The sequence below is a fragment of the Protopterus annectens genome, chromosome 2.part1 (assembly GCF_019279795.1).
Source record: "Protopterus annectens isolate FY-2018-M chromosome 2.part1, PAN1.0, whole genome shotgun sequence".
Classification (NCBI taxonomy): Eukaryota; Metazoa; Chordata; order Ceratodontiformes; family Protopteridae; genus Protopterus; species Protopterus annectens.
In genome coordinates this window covers 480,372,926-480,393,400 of record NC_056729.1, presented here as the reverse complement: position 1 = coordinate 480,393,400, position 20,475 = coordinate 480,372,926, and the positions used below count along the sequence as shown (strand labels likewise).

The following is a 20,475-nucleotide window of genomic DNA, read 5'->3' as shown; positions in this document are numbered from 1 at the left end:
AATAAATGCCAGAGGTTCAAGCACAGGAAATATTAAAATAACACAGATGAATAGCTTCACACAGATACAGAAAAACAGTACTTAACTAATCTTACTGTATTTTCCCAACTGATCTAAAGAACTACTATTCCCTGGTTCACTTACTAGAGCAAGGCAAGATGAAGTGGGTGAGGGAGCCTTCTTTGTCAGGTTCCAAAAACAGACTGCAATGAGGCTTCAGTCTCATCTAGTATTAAAACATCATTTTTGTCCTAGATTACACAATGATATCACATACATCTGGTCATCTGACTTCTGGTTCCCATACTACCCCCACTATTAGAAAATGAACCAGAATTTAGCAAATATGTGTTACCATACACACAGACAGAACTTTGTTGAGATGTGGTATAACATCTGGAAGATATAAAACCATAAAACACTTCCACTCTTCCTACAGGAGCTAATAAACCATTCTCTGGCACAGACATGTAGTCTCTGGCTGCAATCAGAATTGTAAGATACAATCTTTATGACTTAAATTAAGTAATTTAATTTCTTAATATTTTTCAAAGTTAGCTGGACTGAGATTAACCTTTTCTCTTCCAGTATCCTCTGTTAAAACATAAACATTTAATTCAGCTACAATAGTCAAGACCCACTGCTGGTACATTTTTAACACAAGCAACTTTACAAATACATTTTTTAACACAAGCATCTGTACAAATCAGTTTGATATGCAATTCTTTACAAAATTCCAGCTAGCTGTGCTGGCATATGTTACACATCCACTGCCCTACTTCACCTGGCATAACTGGCAATACCTCACATCGTCACATACCAGACTATTGACATGTTGTCCATATGGATTCCTATAGTCCCTAGAGGAAGAATGTCCTGAAAGGCTTGCAGTGTTAGTAGGATTTCTCTCGTCTCTTAGACACAGATATGTAACTTGGTCTCCAAGGGGGGCCACGTGTCTTGGACCATTGTTTCCATGAAATGCTCCCCCACCCCAGTTGGGAAACATCCGTGGTCACTGTGGTTATCGGGGGAGGGAAGATATAATGGTCTGCCCAGAAAGAGATCATCTGAGTGGATCCACCAGCGAACATGACATTTGTAAATGGGAGTGAGTTTTATAGGAAAGGATAGAGGCTGATACAGAATGGACTACTGAACCATCAGTGTCCATTGAAGGATTTGCATAAAGAATCTTACCATAGGAACTAGGGGAATGGCAGCTGACATTGATCCAAGAGCTTGTAACACTAGTTTTGCTGGAGGAGACGGAAGAGACAATAACATGATATGTCAATGACATGACTTGATTAAGAAGTATTGATGCTACTTGAGTCATAGTATCCAGTTGAGTTTCTATAAATTCCAGATTCTGCACAGCAGTCAGTTTCGATTTGGCAAGGTTTATCGTAACGCCTAGGGAGTTGGAAATTTGAATCAACTAATCCCTGGCTTGTAGAAGTTGATGCCTGGTTGGGGTGGTGACGAGTCAAGTGTCTAGATAGGGAAACAGCTGGAATCCTTTGAGTCTCAAGTGAGCTGCCATGACTGCCATGCATTTGGTGAATCCCTGGTGGCTGGGGTGAGATCAAAGAACAGTGCTCTGAACAGGTAGTGACTGGCTGCCAGCCAAAAGTGCAGGTGTTTCCTGGAGTGCCTTTGTATTTTGATATGATAGTATGCATACTGGAGATCTACAGACCACATCCAATCATCCTTGTGCAGAAGAGGCAGGATGGACTGAATGGTAACCATTCGGAACTTTGACTTCTTTATATACTGATTCAGATTGCTTAGATCCAGAATTGGTCTCAGGTCCCCTGTTTTCTCAAGCACTAAAAAGAAGTGGGAGTAAGTTCTGAATCTTACTTGTTTGGGCGGGACCTCCTGGATGACTCTTATTTGCAGCAGCTTTTGAACTCTTGAGCTGTGTACTCCCTTTGAGTGGATGGAACATTGGGGAGTTTCTTCCTTGTGATGGGAGGTGGAAGAAAAAAGGGAATGTAGTAACCTCTTGATATTACATTTAGCACCCATGCATTGTTTGTGAAATTTCTCCAAGCTTACAGGTGCAGGGAAACACAACATCCAACTGCTTCCAGGGATAGACAGTTGGGCGGCACTTCAGGAGCTCTGATATGGACTATCAGAGAAGGAGAGTCTTTGAAGCCTTGGTTCTGCAGACTCCCCCTCTGTCTCTGGGGTGATGTCTAACATTAAACCTTCCTCCTCTACCTCTAGAGGAAGTATCAGTGCCTGAGCCTGAAAATGTCCTTGATACTTCCAGAACCGTAATTACTTACCATCTCACTGGTCCCTGGTAGAGAACTTGATTTCAATGGCAAATAAGGTCTTTCCCTCCTTATCACTGTGGGTGAACGTATCTTCTACTGATGGTCCACACAAGGAGGAGCCATTGAACAGGGCATTAACAAAAAGACATCTTGAAGGGTTCTGCAAAGTCACATAGCTGCATCCAGGTACGTCTCTTAACAGCTATGCCTGAACCCGCTGCTAGTGAGGTACCATCCTCTGTTATGGGAAATTAACCCCATCGATGAATTGGCAATGAAGAAGAGACTAACTTGTTGAGGAGAAAACTGAGTGAGGTCTCCCACAGACATGGACTCAGAGAGAGAGAGAGTTTGAATCTCTCTGTAAGCGAGTAGTGTAATTTAATGACCTCAGTGTGAAAGTGGCTGAGGCGCATATGTGTTTTCCAAATCTGTCCATTGCTCTAGACTCCCTGTTCACTGGATGGACAGAGAAGCTCCTTTTTAGTGGACATTGCCATAACTACGGTATCAACTGAGACGCCCTTGCTCCAATGAGGTCTGTCTAACAGAGGAACTAACAATTTATCCAGGTGCGTGAGGATATGCTCGACACTGTCCAGTTCCTTCCAAGCCCAGTGGGAAACAAGGTCAATAAGTTCATCCATTGGGGGGTAACTCAAGATGTAGATGAGCCAGCCCTGAAAGCCTCCAGGAACACAGATTCCTCAGGAAAAGGACTTTGGGAAGACTAGACACTTTTCTACTTCAGGATTTCTAGGATGTCCCTAAAGGAGACATTGTCAGGGGGTGATCAGGGGGATCCTTCCCCTCATCACAATCTGTGTCCTCAGTGAGACACTCCATATGGGAGTCTATGTGCCTCCTCTTGCATGTTCTCTTCCAAGGTACCTCTTCCACGGGATGCTTGGGAGAGGTGTTGGAAGAGAGGGGGATTCCTTCAGGGGAACATGTGTGGAGTCTTCCTTGAGCTGGTTGACCTTGAGGAGTAGTAATGATGGGCTCAGAGCTTGGACTGGATGAGAGGCAAGGGACAGGATCCAAGACTAAAGAGGATGGCTCTCTATTCAGAGAGAAAGCTCTTTCTACAACCTGAAAGTCTGAAGGACCTGGAGAAACCTCTCCTCACTTCCTCAGAGCTAATGCAGCCAAAGAAGGAAGGTTGGGCCAAACCCTGGATCCGAAGAATTCAACCCGAGATGTCAAGGGCCGAGGAGTCGAGGGGAATGGAAGGATCTGACAAAGTAGGACTCAAACCTAATCCCTCAGACCGGGCACTGACCCCTTGGATCCAAGACCCACCCTGATCCACAAGTATTGGAGGAGTGCTGGTCAGGGTTATCTTCAGAGCCGAGGAAGGCAGCTTCTGCAGATCTGACGGTCAACATCTCAGAAACCTAGGATCCTTGGATTCCAAATCTGCAGGTTGGATTGGAGAAAGAGACAGAATTGGTTGGGCTGGTGTGCTCATGGATCCGGGAGGGGATGAGCTGGCAGGACTGCCATCTGGATTTGACCCCTAAGAAATCTCCACATCATCCTGTCCTTGTTGGTCTTAGACAAGCACCTTGAAGACCTAGAAGAAGTTGTAGTTGGAGTGCTTGGTTGGTGTTTGAAATATCTTGGTGTCTTGGTGGAAACAGCCAGAGCCATGTGTTTTAGGACAAATTTCACCGTGCATATTCTTCTCATTGGATCCAATGGACAGGGATCCGAGACAGAGGTGGACTGTATAGGAGAACCACAGCAGAAGCTGATCCAGTTGGATCCGAGGGTTGCTGTGGAACTGACGGTTGCCCTAGAGGATCAGATCTGAGACTTTTTGAAGCTTTTCAGAAGGCTTTAAGGATGTCTTTGGGGATATGGGATGATGCCTCTTCCCTAGCTCCAGGATCACAGAAGCTGGTTTTGAGAGGGTTTGACCTAGGAATAGTCCTGGTCTAACACCAAATACAAACCCCACTGGTGGAATCCTTACCTTTACATAGTATATAACAAAAGAAAAAAGTCATGAACAAAACCAGAAAGAGTAACTCTCATAGAGACAAAAGTTCTCTAATTCAACTAAACAAGAAAGTAAGAGGTTTAATAAAGTAAATACATTAGTGTTTTGTTTATGGTAATATTTTTCTAGAGTTTCCACCACTCTTTTTTGTTTCATAGGTCTAATAAAGTCCAACAAGGTCAGTTATGAGGACAGTATACCCTCCTGTGCTAAGGACAATCACAAGACCTTCTACAGCTATGTCAGGAATCTCAGTGTGTGCAGACCTGAACAGGTTAGCATTGTGAATCTACTGGCTGATAAATTTAACTTTGACTTCACCCCCCCCCCCACTACCTCATGTGAAATTCACTTCTAGCATATCCCCCCAGCTATCAAAAGGGAGTAGTTCCTGGCAGTGCTTCCTAAGGCCAAAAACACTAGTTCAATGGGCCCTGACAGTTGCCTCCTAAATAGCCTAAAACATGACCTAGCATGACCACTTGAGGCCCTCTAAAACTGCTGCCTCAAAACAGGTTATGTATCAGATGAATGAAGGACTGCAAGGGTCATCACTCTTCATAAGGGTGGACCATCAACCAACTCTGGGAACTACAGACCCATCAGTCTGACAAGTCTAATATGCAAAGCCATGGAATTAATTAACTCTGGGAACTACAGACCCATCAGTCTGACAAGTCTAATATGCAAAGCCATGGAATTAATTATCATGGAAATGATCGACAAGGACATTGGGAACCTACAGACACTGGATCCATACAAGTTTGGCTTTGTTAAAGGAAGATCTTGCTTATTCAACCTGGCATACTTCTTCAAGAGGGTCACCAAGGCTATGGATGAGGGTAAGACAGTGCATACTGCCTGCCATGACCTACGGCATTCAATACAATACACCCACTCATGTATTGTTAACAAACTCTCAGAACTAGACATAAATCCTTACATAACTCACTGAATTTTTGTCTAGCTCACAGATAGGACTCATGAAGTCAGGATCAGTGAGACCACCTCCACCAGCAGACTGATCACCAGTGGAGTACCCTAGGGCTCCAAGTTGGGCCCACTGTTATTTGGTGGCTACTTCTTGGAAGTCAAGGCTAATTTTAAAGGTCTCTGGCTCACCAAGTTCAGAGATGACTGTAAATTGCGAGTTATCATAGATTCCCCATGACACCAAAATCTTACAAGAGGGTCTAACACAAACAAATTATGACTGCCAAAGGGATGGATTAAAACTCAATGCAAAGAAATACATTACAGTGCCTTTTTGGAAACTGTCCACCCAAGCAAATTACTATATTGATAAAACACCCTTACCAGTTGATCCGGTAGTTAGGAATCTGGAAACATAAGTAGACAGTAACCTGGCCTTTGACCAACACGTAGCCAAGACAGTAAGAAAATTATTCTATGTCTCCCAACTCATAAAAAGGGGTATGGCATCCAAGTCCAAGGAAGTTACAGTGCCACTCTGCTCAGCCTTTATCAGACCCATCATTGAGTACAATACCCCTTTGGCATGTACCTAACAAGGCACTAGCAAAAGCTGAAATGCCCTCAAAGGTTTCTCATCAGAAGAATCCAGGTTATGAATACCCTGTCCTATACAGATCACCTTAAGGCCCTATCTCTGTACTCAGTCTCCTACAGTACAGCAAGAGGAGATCTATGCCGGGCATATAAGGCATTCCCAGATCCATATCTGATGGGTGTCTTGCACGTTTACAGAACAAACAGCACCAGAAACACTAGATCCAAGAATCTAACCTTGCCTGTGACATAAACAGAACATGCTGGAGAGACTGATAATGAAATAAGTTCCCCATTCGTGTGAAGCAGAGTTCATCCCTGACACTATTCAAAGGCAGCAACCTTAAATATTGGTTAGGAAATTGCAAATTCACCCTCATTCTGGCTCTCAACGTCTCTGATGGATAGAGGTTGACAGTAAGTAAATTAATCCCCAAATAACATACACCCTATAATCTTTAGCTAACGCCTTATTAACATACCCTTACATAAGGTGTTCAAGGTACTTGGGAAGAAAACTACATTGGGTTTCATGGCTAGGTTTATAAAGACCCTGGTGATCATTAGCTTAGTATAAACCTACAAACCTATAAACCTCACACAGAAATTAAGTCCATACATCACCACATTTTAAGGAAAAATGCATGCATATGTTGTAGAGAAGGACTTGATTCTTAATAGTCTGTAGAACGTAGTAAAGGTTCACATTGGTTTAAGAGGTTCAGTTTTTGTTCATGTTTTGCCAACATGCATATTTTATTATCTTTATTACGTTTTTATTTATCTTTCATCTAATTTCTAAGAATCTAAAGCATGCATATATGTGATTTAAAATATGAAATGCAAAATCAGCTGAAGGGATTTACTTGAGTGACATATAGTGACTTAACATTTCATTATTAACAGTTTAGATTCCTCATTTAATTTGTAATTCTAGCAATTTTATATAAAAGTAATGTTGCTGCCTTTATAACCAACAATGTACTGTCTGTAGTTAGAAGAAAAAAGGAAAGAAAAATGTGTACATGTATATATGCAATTCTGTTTGTATGTCTGTGTGTATATGTATAAATGTAAAAATGGCAATGAGGAAATAGAAGAAAGGTACACTTATTTTTTTTATTTATTTTACGTTTGTTGACCAGGATAGTCCGACTGGAATCATGTCTATTTTCAGCGGTGGCCCAGGGAGAAAAGCTCCAAGACAAACAGCAACAATTAAAATAAAAATGAAGACACTTTACGGTTTTGACATTACAAAGACAGAATAAACAAATTCACCGGTAAGGGTTAACCCCTGGATATAGTCAGGAGAGAAAGAAGATTAACAGTAAATTGACTAATTTATTTACATATGAGATATGAGTTAGCCAGGCTTGTTACAGTGGCAAAGCCAGTTTAGAGCCACACAGTTTAGAGTAAACACAGAGAAAGATTTGAAAACATAAAGGATAATAAACATGAATGGAATCAGTTAAGAGTAGCAAAGCCAGCATTTAAGGAGCCAGCAATAGAACGAAAAGATTAAATATTAAAAGGGAAGGGAAAAAAAAAAGATTCAATTGACAAATATCTTAGAGGTGTGATAGAGGAGCTCTTCCACTTGCGTCGATGTATTTAATGGAATTTGTGAATATAGAGGATATAACGGGTAATTTAATTATGTGATCCTAAATGAAATAGGAATCTCTAGATTCCATATATACATTTAATTTTTAAATTCTGTTTTTAAACATTGCTTTTACATTTTGTCCAACATGCATGTATGTGACTTTTAACACTACTGAAAGAATACCTTATAGATACATAATTAAATAATAAAACAAACAAACACATTAATTAATGATCTAGATGAAGATTACAAAGTGTACCATTAGCAAACTTTTCCAGAGCTATACTACTTTTGGAAATATTACTAATTAGCAAAAAAAATGCAATTAACTTTTTGTAAAAAAGGGTATTCGCATTAAAACACATTAATATTAAGAAACCACAGATTTTTTTTTTTAAGAAACTCAACTTAGAAAGAAAACAACGAATGGAAACAATTTAAAAGTAAAAGAGGAGGAGCAATAATTTTGTGAAAAACAAAGGAAATAATGGCTAAGATTATTCATAAAAAGAAGAACAAGACAGTATTTTATCAAAGGTTATAATACAATGCAATAAAAGACTCTGGACTACAGTTAATTTATATTAGTTTCACAGCATGGGAGGTAAAATAGTAACAAACACCTGAATTTTGTATTAAATAACATGAAAGGCAATATAATCATGAGGGTAGACTTTAACTGTATATTAGACAAAACAGAAATTAGTGCAGAGAACCAAGGATATCAGTCTCAGCTTGCACACTAAAAAATGGAAAAATCTGCTAAACTGCAGTCACATTTAAAAGACATAACAATTCATTAGATTGTTTATATTATTTATACACACTTGGTAAGCAATGTAGAATAAACATGATTTTGATCTTCAAGTTCAACATTTTTAAATACCATGGAAGCACAGATCCGATACATGAATGAGCACTAATATAAAAGTAAAGCAAGCCAAACACACCATGGCTCTATTATAGAAAGACTTAAATAAATAAATACATATCAGCTAGTAAGGACTTCATTGGCAGGGTGATGGGGAACTGCAAAAATTTCCGAGACTGTCTGAACTGTTGTAACAAACAATCAAGGGGATAAACAGCATACCAACACCCTTTCTACTATATACGATATCAACAATTTAAGTCTAGCATCACTGAATATTTAGGATATCTTGTTCTACTTATGAGACCTGCTGATTAAAATCTTTTCTCTTTTTGCCGAAAAAAGAAAACAAAAGACAGTAAGAAGTGTTATGTTGGTGTTGATACATTTCTGCTTACACAGAGATATAAAAATTACTAGATTTGGGACTCATCTATTATTCTGCTTATATACAGATACAACATTTATAACACCATCAGCGAAAAGTTTTACTTAAACACTGGTATAATTCACAGAATTTCAGTACATGAAAATAGAGTTTCACAAGCAAAGACCATGTTTATAACTAACATCTGCAGTGGAAGACATGTTATAGTAAAGAGCACAGCCCACATGTAAACAGATCTAAAGTGTGGATTCATATAAAGTTTGCACACAAAGCAACTCTCTAACCAAACTCTATTTACACTATGGTGAAAATCAGCTGGTGTGTCCATGAACATGTTACTATATATTCAACTGATCATTTACTAAAACACAAACATTTTACTGAGATACAAACATCCCTGCATCATCCAGCTGTGCAAAGCTTTATCTTCCTTTTACTGACAGTTAAACCAGGTACTTTATGGCCCTGCTTTAGAAACAAAAACAACACAGTGTCTACTGTTTCATCTAACACAGAAAGAAAAGTACAGTAAATAAATTGCTTACTTGCGTTTCTCTGCCTCATATCTACTTAAAAGCCTTCGAAGCCCACCACTTTTAAACCCCTGAAAATGTGCTGCTGGTGCTCCAACAGTGATGACATCATAAACAGCATCTGAAAGAAGAAATGAAAAGTAAGAACATTACTCAGATGCAAGACAACATTTCTTGGCATACTCCGTTGTGAACAGAAGTGAGACAAATGCAATAAGTAATAAGTAATCCATCAATTATAACCATAACCTGGAGTCTAAGAGATGGCAGAAGTTCTTGATGTATTACACTAAACAAGCACATTTACATGGACCCACCTCAAATATATCACATTTATTGATACAAGCTAATACAGATATCACTGTTCACAACAAAGTCATTACGGTCTACTATATATGTTGTATATATTACTTAAAGTAGTCACTTACAAAAGGTATTTTACTAAGGTTTAAGATCACTGTTTATCTTTATACTGAAATATGGCAGTAAGTTATCACCAAAGCACCTCAGACATACATTAATATGAATTGAGTAATACAAAAAGTTTGCTTACCTATCTGTCTAATTTATCTGTGTATCTAATCTGTCATTCTATCTGTGTTTGCAATTTTTATCTTTCCTTCTAGCCAGTCAGCTGGCCATCTATTCACTGACGAATATGTTGTTCTTTTGTCATACTTGCACAGTTGATGCAAAGTAGAGTATTCAGCATTATATGATGAATTTTAAGAAGGCCCTTTGAAGTGGATAGGACACTTGAGTAAACCTTCTTTTTCACACTCATGCTTCTGTTTCTTGGAAACTTTAGCTCCTGTACTCTCCACAACCCACAATAGGATATCTTTGTACTCCCCGCTACCCACACAGATAAGGGGTACTTTGACATATAACATGACCCCCAATTCTTGACTCTCGTCCAACCTTAGCGAACAAATGCAAACAGAAGAAATTGCAATAAAAATATAACACATACAGTACAGACCGATCTTCTACCATGTACAGCAAATTAACTATCACATATTAGCAAGAGAGGGTATGGTAAGAACCAATCACTTCAGAGGGTCCTATATATTAGCAAGAGAGGGTATGCTAAGAACCAATCACTTTAGAGGGTCCTATATATTAGCAAGAGAGGGTATGGTAAGAACCAATCACTTCAGAGGGTCCTATATATTAGCAAGAGAGGGTATGCTTAGAACCAATCACTTCAGAGGGTCCTATATATTAGCAAGAGAGGGTATGGTAAGAATCAATCACTTCAGAGGGTCCTATATATTAGCAAGAGAGGGTATGGTAAGAACCAATCACTTCAGAGGATCCTATATATTAGCAAGAGAGGGTATGGTGAGAACCAATCACTTCAGAGGGTCCTATATATTAGCAAGAGAGGGTATGCTTAGAACCAATCACTTCAGAGGGTCCTATATATTACAAGAGAGGGTATGGTAAGAATCAATCACTTCAGAGGGTCCTATATATTAGCAAGAGAGGGTATGGTAAGAACCAATCACTTCAGAGGATCCTATATATTAGCAAGAGAGGGTATGGTAAGAACCAATCACTTCAGAGGGTCCTATATATTAGCAAGAGAGGGTATGGTGAGAACCAATCACTTCAGAGGGTCCTATATATTAGCAAGAGAGGGTATGCTTAGAACCAATCACTTCAGAGGGTCCTATATATTACAAGAGAGGGTATGGTAAGAATCAATCACTTCAGAGGGTCCTATATATTAGCAAGAGAGGGTATGGTAAGAACCAATCACTTCAGAGGATCCTATATATTAGCAAGAGAGGGTATGGTAAGAACCAATCACTTCAGAGGGTCCTATATATTAGCAAGAGAGGGTATGGTAAGAATCAATCACTTCAGAGGGTCCTATATATTAGCAAGAGAGGGTATGGTATGAATCAATCACTTCACAGGGTCCTATATATTAGCAAGAGAGGGTAGGGTAAGAATCAATCACTTCAGAGGATTCCATATATTAGCAAGAGAGGGTATGGTAAGAACCAATCACTTCAGAGGGTCCTATATATTAGCAAGAGAGGGTATGGTAAGAACCAATCACTTCAGAGGGTCCTATTAAACATCAAATGATAAGGTCAGTATTCATATACCTGCTTTACTTCACCTCAATAAGACCTTGGCAGGATTTGAAACACTTGAACAGAATCTCAAGTACTACCAACAAACTACCCCAGAACTTGCAACAGAAGACTGAAAAAAAATGTTTAAAAAACACACAGTTAAAAAATCCAAGTGTCAAACCAGGCTTTGGTCCTGCAGTAGAGGCTTCAGTTAAACTACTTATGACTCAAGTACGAACAGTGTTTGGTGCCACAGAGGGGTTCCCAGTGAGTGTGGGTCTATATCAGGGTTCAACTCTGAGCCTACTATTGTTCATGCTGGTGATGGACTACATTAGCAAACAGGCTGCAGGGGACGGATCAACAAAGCTGCCCTATGCAGACGATGTGGCAGTAGAGGCAGACTCTGAGCTAGAACTTCAGCAAAGGATAGGAGAATGGAAGGCAAATCTGAAGGTACATGAGATGAAACCTAAGCACAGATAAGACAGCGGTAATGGCAGCAAATTGGGGAAATCAGAAGAAGCTGAGAATAGAGATATAAGGGAAGATAGTGGAACAGGTAAACAGCTTCAAGTATCTGGGAGGAGTAGTTGAGGAGAAGGGTAGTCTGAATGAATAGGTTAAAGCTACAATCAGAGGGGCTGCAGCCAACTGGCACAGAGTATCAGGTGTAGTCTATGACAGAAGAATGCCAAAGAAGCTGAAAAGTAAGGTGTACAAGACAGTGGTGCGACCAGTACTACTGTATGGTACAGAAACCTGGGCAGTAAAGGCAGAACAGTTGAAGAAGCTAGAGGTGATGGAAATTAAGTGTCTGGGAAAGGTGACAGGATGCACACTGTGGGACAGATGAAGAAATGAGGACATAAGAGCAGAAGCCAAAGTAGCTCCAACTGCAGAAAAGATCAAATAGAACAGATTGCGGTGGTTTGGGCACATGTGTAAAAAAGCAGAAGACAATCTGGTGAGGAAGACTTGGGACAGATAGGAAGAAGGTAAGAGGAAGCGAGGACATCCAGCAAAGAGGTGGATGGATTGTGTGAAAGAAGATCTGCGACAGTCAGGCATGAGTGTTGAAGAAGGCAGGAGAGTGGCACTGAACTGAGAGAGTTGTTGACAGTTAACACGATACCCCGACTCCATGCAGAAAAAATAAGAAAAGGGGGGGTGATGATGATGAAATGTATGCATTAAGGATGAATAGGCCACTTATAAATATCTTCTATGGACATATTCCTAAAGGAGACATTCACAGCATGTGTTAATGGCATGTCAGCATTGTAGCGTCACAAAAAAATAAATAAATAAACACCGATGCCAGTCTACTTGGAGAAGGTTTGTCTGGCAATTTTATACTCTCTCTAAACAAGGCAAAGAAGGAATAAAGATGGTATTTTTATCTGTGCTCATGGGCAATGAAGATAGAAAATCACAACTGACAGTGCAAATCATGGATTTGCATTCATTTTATTTTAAACACTGAAGGAAAAAGACTAGTCAGAGAACAGATCAAACATATGACAAATTTACACAGAATAAGAAGGAAATAAGGATTCATTATAACATTATGGAACAGATCATAATATCCTAAACAAATTACACCCTGCAGCTGGGAAAGGTGATGTCAATATCAACCGATTAGACATAAACTCAAACTCCCCTATATCTAACATGAACTTATACAGATTCAAACAGCTAATTAATACCCCACACATTATACCGAGACATCAAATTCCTTATTAGACTGAATCCTAATATCAGACCTTAGCAATTTCACCACCACGGGTACAATGTCAAACTCTCAGTGACCATCGCCCAATCTATACAATCACACATCTCACACATCCAACTAAACAGCATGTTTACAAAATGATATGCAACCTGTCCAAGTTTAACCCATAAATATTGATTACTACCTTATCATCTAACTAGAGCACCCTAAAAATCCTCCCCTTATACAATGCTGTAAATTAATTCAATACAACCTTCCTAAATATCATAAATAGCCTTTTGCTTCCTAGAAGGAAGAGACTAAAAACAAATAATGCTATTTGGCTATCCAAAAAGTAGAATGCTAATGTAGGATAGAGAAAAGAGAAAAAGCACTGAAAGAATGGCAACAATAAAAAAACACAGTTATCTCACAAACATGCAACCATACCAAAAAGCAAATAAATGAAGACAAAAAAAAATTAACAACATTCAGAACAATAGCAAACACAAACCTAAAACATTCTGATCAGGCATTAAAAAAATCTTACATCCCAGCCAACAATTCAACCCCCGCTCCAAATAACTCACCACTTGAAATTGCAATAAAATTCAACTCTTACTTCACAGATAGTATAGGGCTACTAGCTTAGGATTAACCCAACAACTAATCCCAACCTTGTCCAACAGCCACATGTCACCACATCCACTTTCACCTTCAAACCTGTGCTCATATCCTGTATAAAACAAACTCAATCCATGCTTTACTTCAGCTGATGACCTTCCAAGCAAGTAACTTAAAACAGCAGCCTACAGCATTGCCTGTCCTGTCTCAATCCTTATAAAAAGTCACTCCAGAAATCCCACAAAACCTGTAGGAAGAAATTCAATAGCAATAGCTAATTTTAAACCTATAGTAATCTTTTCCCCTTCTCCAAAATACTTGAAAAATGTATTCAAAAACAGGTGCTAAACTATCCCTTGCAGGAAGAACTCCTGTTCCCTACTCAACACTACATCTGTCCCTCCCATAGTACTAACAATGCACTTGTAACCATTGTAGATGCTGCTAATAAAGCCAGAGATAATGGCAAACAAGTCTCCTCCTTATTTCTTGACTTGTCTAAAGCCTTCAATACAGTTTTTCAGAGCAAATTTCTACTTCAAATGTTCTCGCTAGGTCTATCTCAGGGAACCCTTCTTTGGTTCAAAAGTTACCTATCCAACAGATGTCAGTAATTAAAACAGCACTCCTCCCTCTTTCAATACCTCCCAGTCACCAGTGGTGTACCACAAAGCTCTATCCGTGATCCCTCTTCATTAACATTCTCACTAACACTCTCCATGCATACACACAAAAGACATTCATAACACAATCCATACATGTCTCCACACTCAAATGCACATCAGACAACCTGGCACATCTCCAAACAATTCATCAGGAAGCTTTAACAGCCACTGAATTAAGGTACTTTAATTTACCAACACAAGTGAAACTACACTTGCCACTCTTCTAGGCATCACAAAAAATTGAATAATGCTACAATAAAGCAGCTAAATTTGCAGCAAATCCCCCTTTCAGAATCCACCACTGTAAAAAGTCAAAATTTGTTAGAACTGCACCATCAACTAACATATGCACAGTTTCTTACCACCTATAAAATTATCCATCCTCCATCCACTTGTCTGGCACTAAATACCATTCTACACAACTGTGTTTCGACTACCATCCAGTGACCAAAAACTTCTCTCTTTCTACAAACATCTCAAATCTGCTGGGCATGGTCTGTACTCACACTATGTTGCTAAGGCCCAGAACTACTTCCCTGTATTCATCAGGTCAATACCCTCCTTCCAGTCCTCTAAAACAATTCTGAAAGAATTCCTATCCAAAATTTGTCTCTGTTATTGCTCATCCCCAGAGAAACCTATATCCCTAAATATAAAGTACCTATTTATACCTCACACCTGTTGAGTGGGAGTGTATGTGAGAGTTCAATCAGTTTCTCTCCCCTGACTCTCTATCTAAATATACAATAACTCTGTTTTTTATTTCCTACTTCATATTGCAATTCTTGTTTGTATTACATTAACTTAGCTTTACTTTCTCTAAACTGGCTAAAATTTCTCTAAATATTAAATCATTGTCATACAAGTTCTATCTATTATTAAACAATGTATTCATAGTATGTCTAATTTGGTATAACTATTTCAAAAGTAGATGTTTTTGTATTATTTTTGAAGAATGTAAAATGATTGTTCTTAAAATGTCTTCTAATACTTTGGAGCTTTTCTCTCCTGAAAATGGGCACCTACCCAGACAGATTTTCCAAATGTCAATAAAATGATAAATACATAGGTTCATAGGTAGATACTAGGCTATCTGTCCAAAGGCATTTATAAGCCTAGCCAGAATGTGTTGGCTTTTGCCGCCCCCTTAGATTAGTTCCCTGTGCCTCTGTCCAGTAGAGCCACTGAAGTGATCCCCTGGGTAAACTTTCTGTTTCCCATCCACTTGTCAAGGTTTCTCTTGAAGAGTTTTAGCTAGGAGCTCTGCCTAATGTAGATTGGAATCTTGTTCCAAAGCATGGGAAGTCTCTGGGACAGGAATCTATCCCTCCAACATGTCCTATTTATTGTTGTGGTGAGGTTTAGATCCCTAGAGCGTGTGGCTCAAGGGGATATGGTTTTATTTAGGTGGAGAATGTCTATCAATTCTGGGTTGGACATGACCTTGTATGTCAGACAGAGATCACCTCTGAGTAGGCGATATGCAACCGAGTACAGCTGGAGTTTCTTCAGTCGAGCTGCATAGGGCATTTGTTTGAGGCCAGTGATCCTCTTGGTGAGGTACTTCTGTGGTCTTTCCAGCTATTGCAGGTGTCTTGTAAGGTAAATCCCAAATGGGGCGTTGTACTCTATGATGGGTCAGATGAGTGATGAGTAGAAGGGCACAATGACCTCTTTTGATCTGGATGCGAACCCTTTTGTGATTAGGTGGGCCACATAGAAGGATTTTCTAACCACTTTGGCAATGTGATCATCAAAGGAGAGATTATTATCTACTTGGGTCCCCAGAACCCTTATTACGTCTTCTGTATTTAGGGGACTACCACCTATGTGATAGATTGTGAGTACTTTGTTTTTTTCAAAGGGGATGACTATGCACTTTTTGGCATTTAGCTTGAGACCATGATTTTGACACCAGGTATCCATCTCAGTGAGACCCTTTTGGAGGATGTCTGCGTCAGCCGGAGAGTCAATTATAGCCCCTAGTTTGCAGTCGTCTGCGAACTTGGTCAGCCATAGTCCTCCTGTGTTTGCCTGTACTTCTGAGAAGTATATGCTGAACAGGAGGGGTCCTAGGACTGAGCACTGGGGAATGCCAATTGTAACCGGTTTAGAGTCGGACCTAGCTCCCACAACTCTCACCATGTGGGTTCTGTCTGTGAGCCAGTTGGCAACGCATCTTGTGACATAGAGGTTTATGTTCAGGCTGGTGAGCTCGTCTATAATACCAGGATGGGGAATGGTGTCAAAGGCCTTTGTGAGGTCTAGATAGGCTGTTGTACCCCCTTTCCCTCGTCTATAGCCTTGGTAACTGTCTCAAAGAAGTCCACCAAGTTTAGGAGGCATGATCTGCCCTTAACAAAGACGAACTGGGTAGGGTCCAATGTTTGGAGGTTCCCAATGTCTCTGTTAATGAGTTCCATTGGTGATGCACTCTACAGCCTTGCAGACCAAGCTTATAGGGCGATAGTTCCTGGGGCCTGTTGTGGCTCCACCTTTGTGGGGCAGAATAACCGCTGCTGTGCACCTCTCTATGGGTATGTAGCCTGTGGAGAGGCTGAATTTGAACAGTGTGTTTAGGTGTGGGGTTAGTTCTTCTTTGAGCTTGTGTAGGACATAGCCTGAGACACCGTCTGGTCCCATTAATGCTGTGTTTTTGGCTTTGGAGAGGGCTGTTTTAACCTGAGTGTCTGCGATTTTAGGGGCTCTACATTCTTCTGGTATGGTTATGGGCCCTTTTGGGGGTGAGGGAGGGTGAAGTTTGCATTGAACCTGTCTGCCAGGATGTTGGAGATATCGGTCGGTTCAGTGTATTTTGTGCCATTCTGCACTAACTCCGAGCAGATCTGAGCATTGCCACTTAGATTCTTGACAAAGCTAAAGAATGTCTTGTGGTTATCTTTGGAGTCCTTGGCAATTTTTCTTTCGAAGCTCGCCTTGGATGATTTTATGAGGGATTGTAGTTTCTTGCTGATACTGATCAGGGATGTCTTTCCTTCTTGGGATTTTGCTCTTTTCTGGACTAGTTTCCTCCTTCTGTTGTACAGCTTGTTTATGACAGGGGTCCACCAGACTGGTTTCCTTTTCTTGGAGGAGTAAGTTTTGGTTTTGCTTGGGATAGCACAATCCATGCATTCTTGTAGGATTTTGCAGCTTGGACAGCATTATCCTTTAGCATGGGGGCTTTGAAACTTTCCACCTCGGTCTTAAGTAACGTGAAGTTTGCTTTTGAAAAGTTTTTCATGGTGGTTTACTTGTCCAGTGGTGGGGGTGGAATGTGGATATCCAAAGTGATTTGTTTACGGTCAGATCTAACCAGCGAGGGGTTGACCTCCAGTGCGGAACACAGGTTGCCCATGTTGGTGATGACCAGGTCCAATATGTTGTCACCTCTGGTGGGAGTGTTGACCAGTTGATCCAGGGCATTTGAGTTTATAAATTCTAGGAAATGTTGGGCAAGGGAGTTAGCACTTGAGTAGTTCTCCCGGTTAATGTTTGGCTAACTGAAATCACCCAATATTAGGGTGTTTGGTAGGACCTTTATGTTTCCCAATGTTTCCAGAAACGCGGAATGGGGGTCCTGGGACATGGTGGGAGATCTGTAGCAAGCTACAATTTGAATTGCAGTTTTGCCCGTTGTTAGTTGTACGTGGATGATCTCTGAAGCATTGTGCTGTGCCACTAACCTGGAGGTGTGGGTATCCTTGATGAATATGGATACACCCCCGCCTTTTGTATTTCGGTCCACGTTCTGTGGCTGAAATGTATGGTACGAGTTGTAGCATGGTGATGCTGGGGTGCTCTCTGGAGCCTTAAACCAGGTTTCTGTTACTGCACATATATCGATTTTCTCCATACTGAGGAGTGCCTTGAGTGCGTGCATTTTGAGATTTAGACTTCTGGCATTGAATAGCATTATCCTCAGTTTTTTGTTACTTGTGTTATTTACGCCGGTGGGTTTGTCTTTTGAGCCTTGCCTAAAAAAGGCACTATGTGGGTGGCAAGAGCCTTGGACAGTATTCAAAAGCCTAAGGGTGACAGTTGCAAGCCATCTCTAGTGAAGCAGTGTGGTTTGTCGAGCATGTCATCCCAGGTGGACAGACACTGGATCCCCTTTGAATGACACTGAAACTTAGCCAATTGCTGAAATTGATAATTTTTTCTTTATACCGTGGTATCATTCTTGGTGAGGGCAGGATGCTACTCATGGTCAGGGTCAAACTGGCCTGGGCTACGTGATCAGAGAGCTCTTCCATGGCTCTTTTCATGTAGTCCAGGGAGGTACGGATCAGGTCATTCACACCAACATAGACAATGACAGAGTCATATTTGTACTTGTGCTGGAGTGACCTGAGTGCTTGTGTTATGTGGTGGATCCTGGCACCTGACAGGTAGCTAATAGTAACCTTCTCCTTGTTCAGCCTAGTGAGTGGGACTATTCTAACACTGACATTTTAGTAGCTCTGAGAATTCCCATTTCTCTCATGTACAGCAGTGTCAGAGTTAGCATATGTAACTAGACGGAGTATGGGTATGCAAACTCACAAGCTGCAGCACACTGTGGGGTGAATTACTTTTGCTGTTTGTCTAAGAAATTGCAGTTTTGTGATTTCATTTCTAACTGCTGAATTGTAATGCCTTGCATTTCTGTTATGTAGCTGATTTTATAAGTGGTAGAGCTTACTTCAGAAGCCAAGTGAAGTGCCAAATCTTGAGAATATTGAGCAATTGCTAGATACTGATTCTAATGTTTGCTTGCCGGACTCTATTAGGTGCAATTTTACTTCTGTTATTAGCTCTTTTAAGTCAGAGAAGTTGGCCCCTACAGACTCCATTCTATATGACATCAGTGCCTATTTCTGCAATAAAGACAGTGAACACAAACAATTAACAACCCTTGACAGGGGTGAAAGTGTGTAACATTACAGACAGACTAAAACAGATTTTACAGAGGGGAAAAGGAAACTGGCATTGTTACTGTACAGTTTGCACATATTAAATATAATGACATCAGATACGGTGCTCTAAGGAGGGAAACAGTTCCATGTTAATGTTTGATTTCACTGAAAGAAATGGGTATTAGGATTTTCTTATCTAGCGGTTTGCCAGATATAAACATAAAATCAGTCCAGAAAACAAACCATAACTAGTATTAATTCCTGTGAATCCAAAGGATATGTTTCAATGCATTTTTTTTCCTGCCAGTGGAGATACATGTGTGTGTGTGTGTGTGTGTGTGTGTGTGTGTGTGTGTGTGTGTGTGTGTGTGTGTGTGTGTGTGTGTGTGTGTATGAGTGTGTGTGAGTGTGTGTGCGTGTGTGTGTGTGTGCGCCCACATAAACACACACACACACATATTTATATATATATATATATATATATATATATATATATATATATATATATATATATATATATATATATATATATATATAGATCCGATAAATATATGTATACACACAGTTGTTGTAGATGTCTTGTGAGATACATACCAAAAGGGGCGTTGTACTCTACAATTGGTCTAATGAGTGATGAGTACAGGGAAACAATGACCTCTTTTTTCCTAGATGCGAAACCTTTTGTGATGAGGTATGCCACATACAAGGATTTCCTGACTACTGTGGCGATGTGATTATCAAAGGAGAGACTACTGTCCACCTGTGTCTCAAGGTCTCTTATCACACTTTCGGTGTTAAGTAGACTACTTGCCTATGTGGTAGTTCATGGGTACAGAGTTTTTACCAAAAGGGATGACAATGCACTTTTTGGCATTGAGCTTGAGGCCATGGCTTTGACACCAGGCATCTGTCTCAGTGAGGCCCTTTTGTAGGATGTCCACATGGTTAGGACTTTGGATTATGGCTCCTAGATTGCAGTCATCTGCGAACTTTGTTAGCCAAAGACCTTCTGTGTTAGCCTGTACTTCAGAGAAGTAGATACCAAACAGGAGAGGACCTAGGACTGAACCCTGTGATACTCCACTTGTCACTGGTCTGAAGTTGGATTTAGAGTCTGCTACTTTCACAGTGTGGGTTCTATCAGTGAGCCAGCTGGCAACCCATCTTGTGACATAGGGATTTATACCTAGTTTAGTGAGTTTACCTATAATTCCAGAGTAGGGGATGGTGTCGAAAGCCTTGGCAAGATTT

At 40.3% G+C, this 20,475-nt stretch overlaps 1 protein-coding gene across 6 annotated transcripts in view; it reads right to left on the bottom strand.

Annotated features, from left to right (window-relative positions):
* INPP4B (inositol polyphosphate-4-phosphatase type II B) overlaps positions 1–20,475 on the bottom strand; it is a 4,727,932-nt gene that overhangs the window by 1,454,689 nt on the left and 3,252,768 nt on the right. For all 6 annotated transcript variants that reach the window (XM_044062266.1, XM_044062271.1, XM_044062267.1 and 3 more), the window contains one exon: positions 9,246–9,354. In XM_044062266.1, coding sequence (XP_043918201.1) covers positions 9,246–9,354 — 109 coding nt within the window. The remainder of the gene's footprint in view (positions 1–9,245; positions 9,355–20,475) is intronic.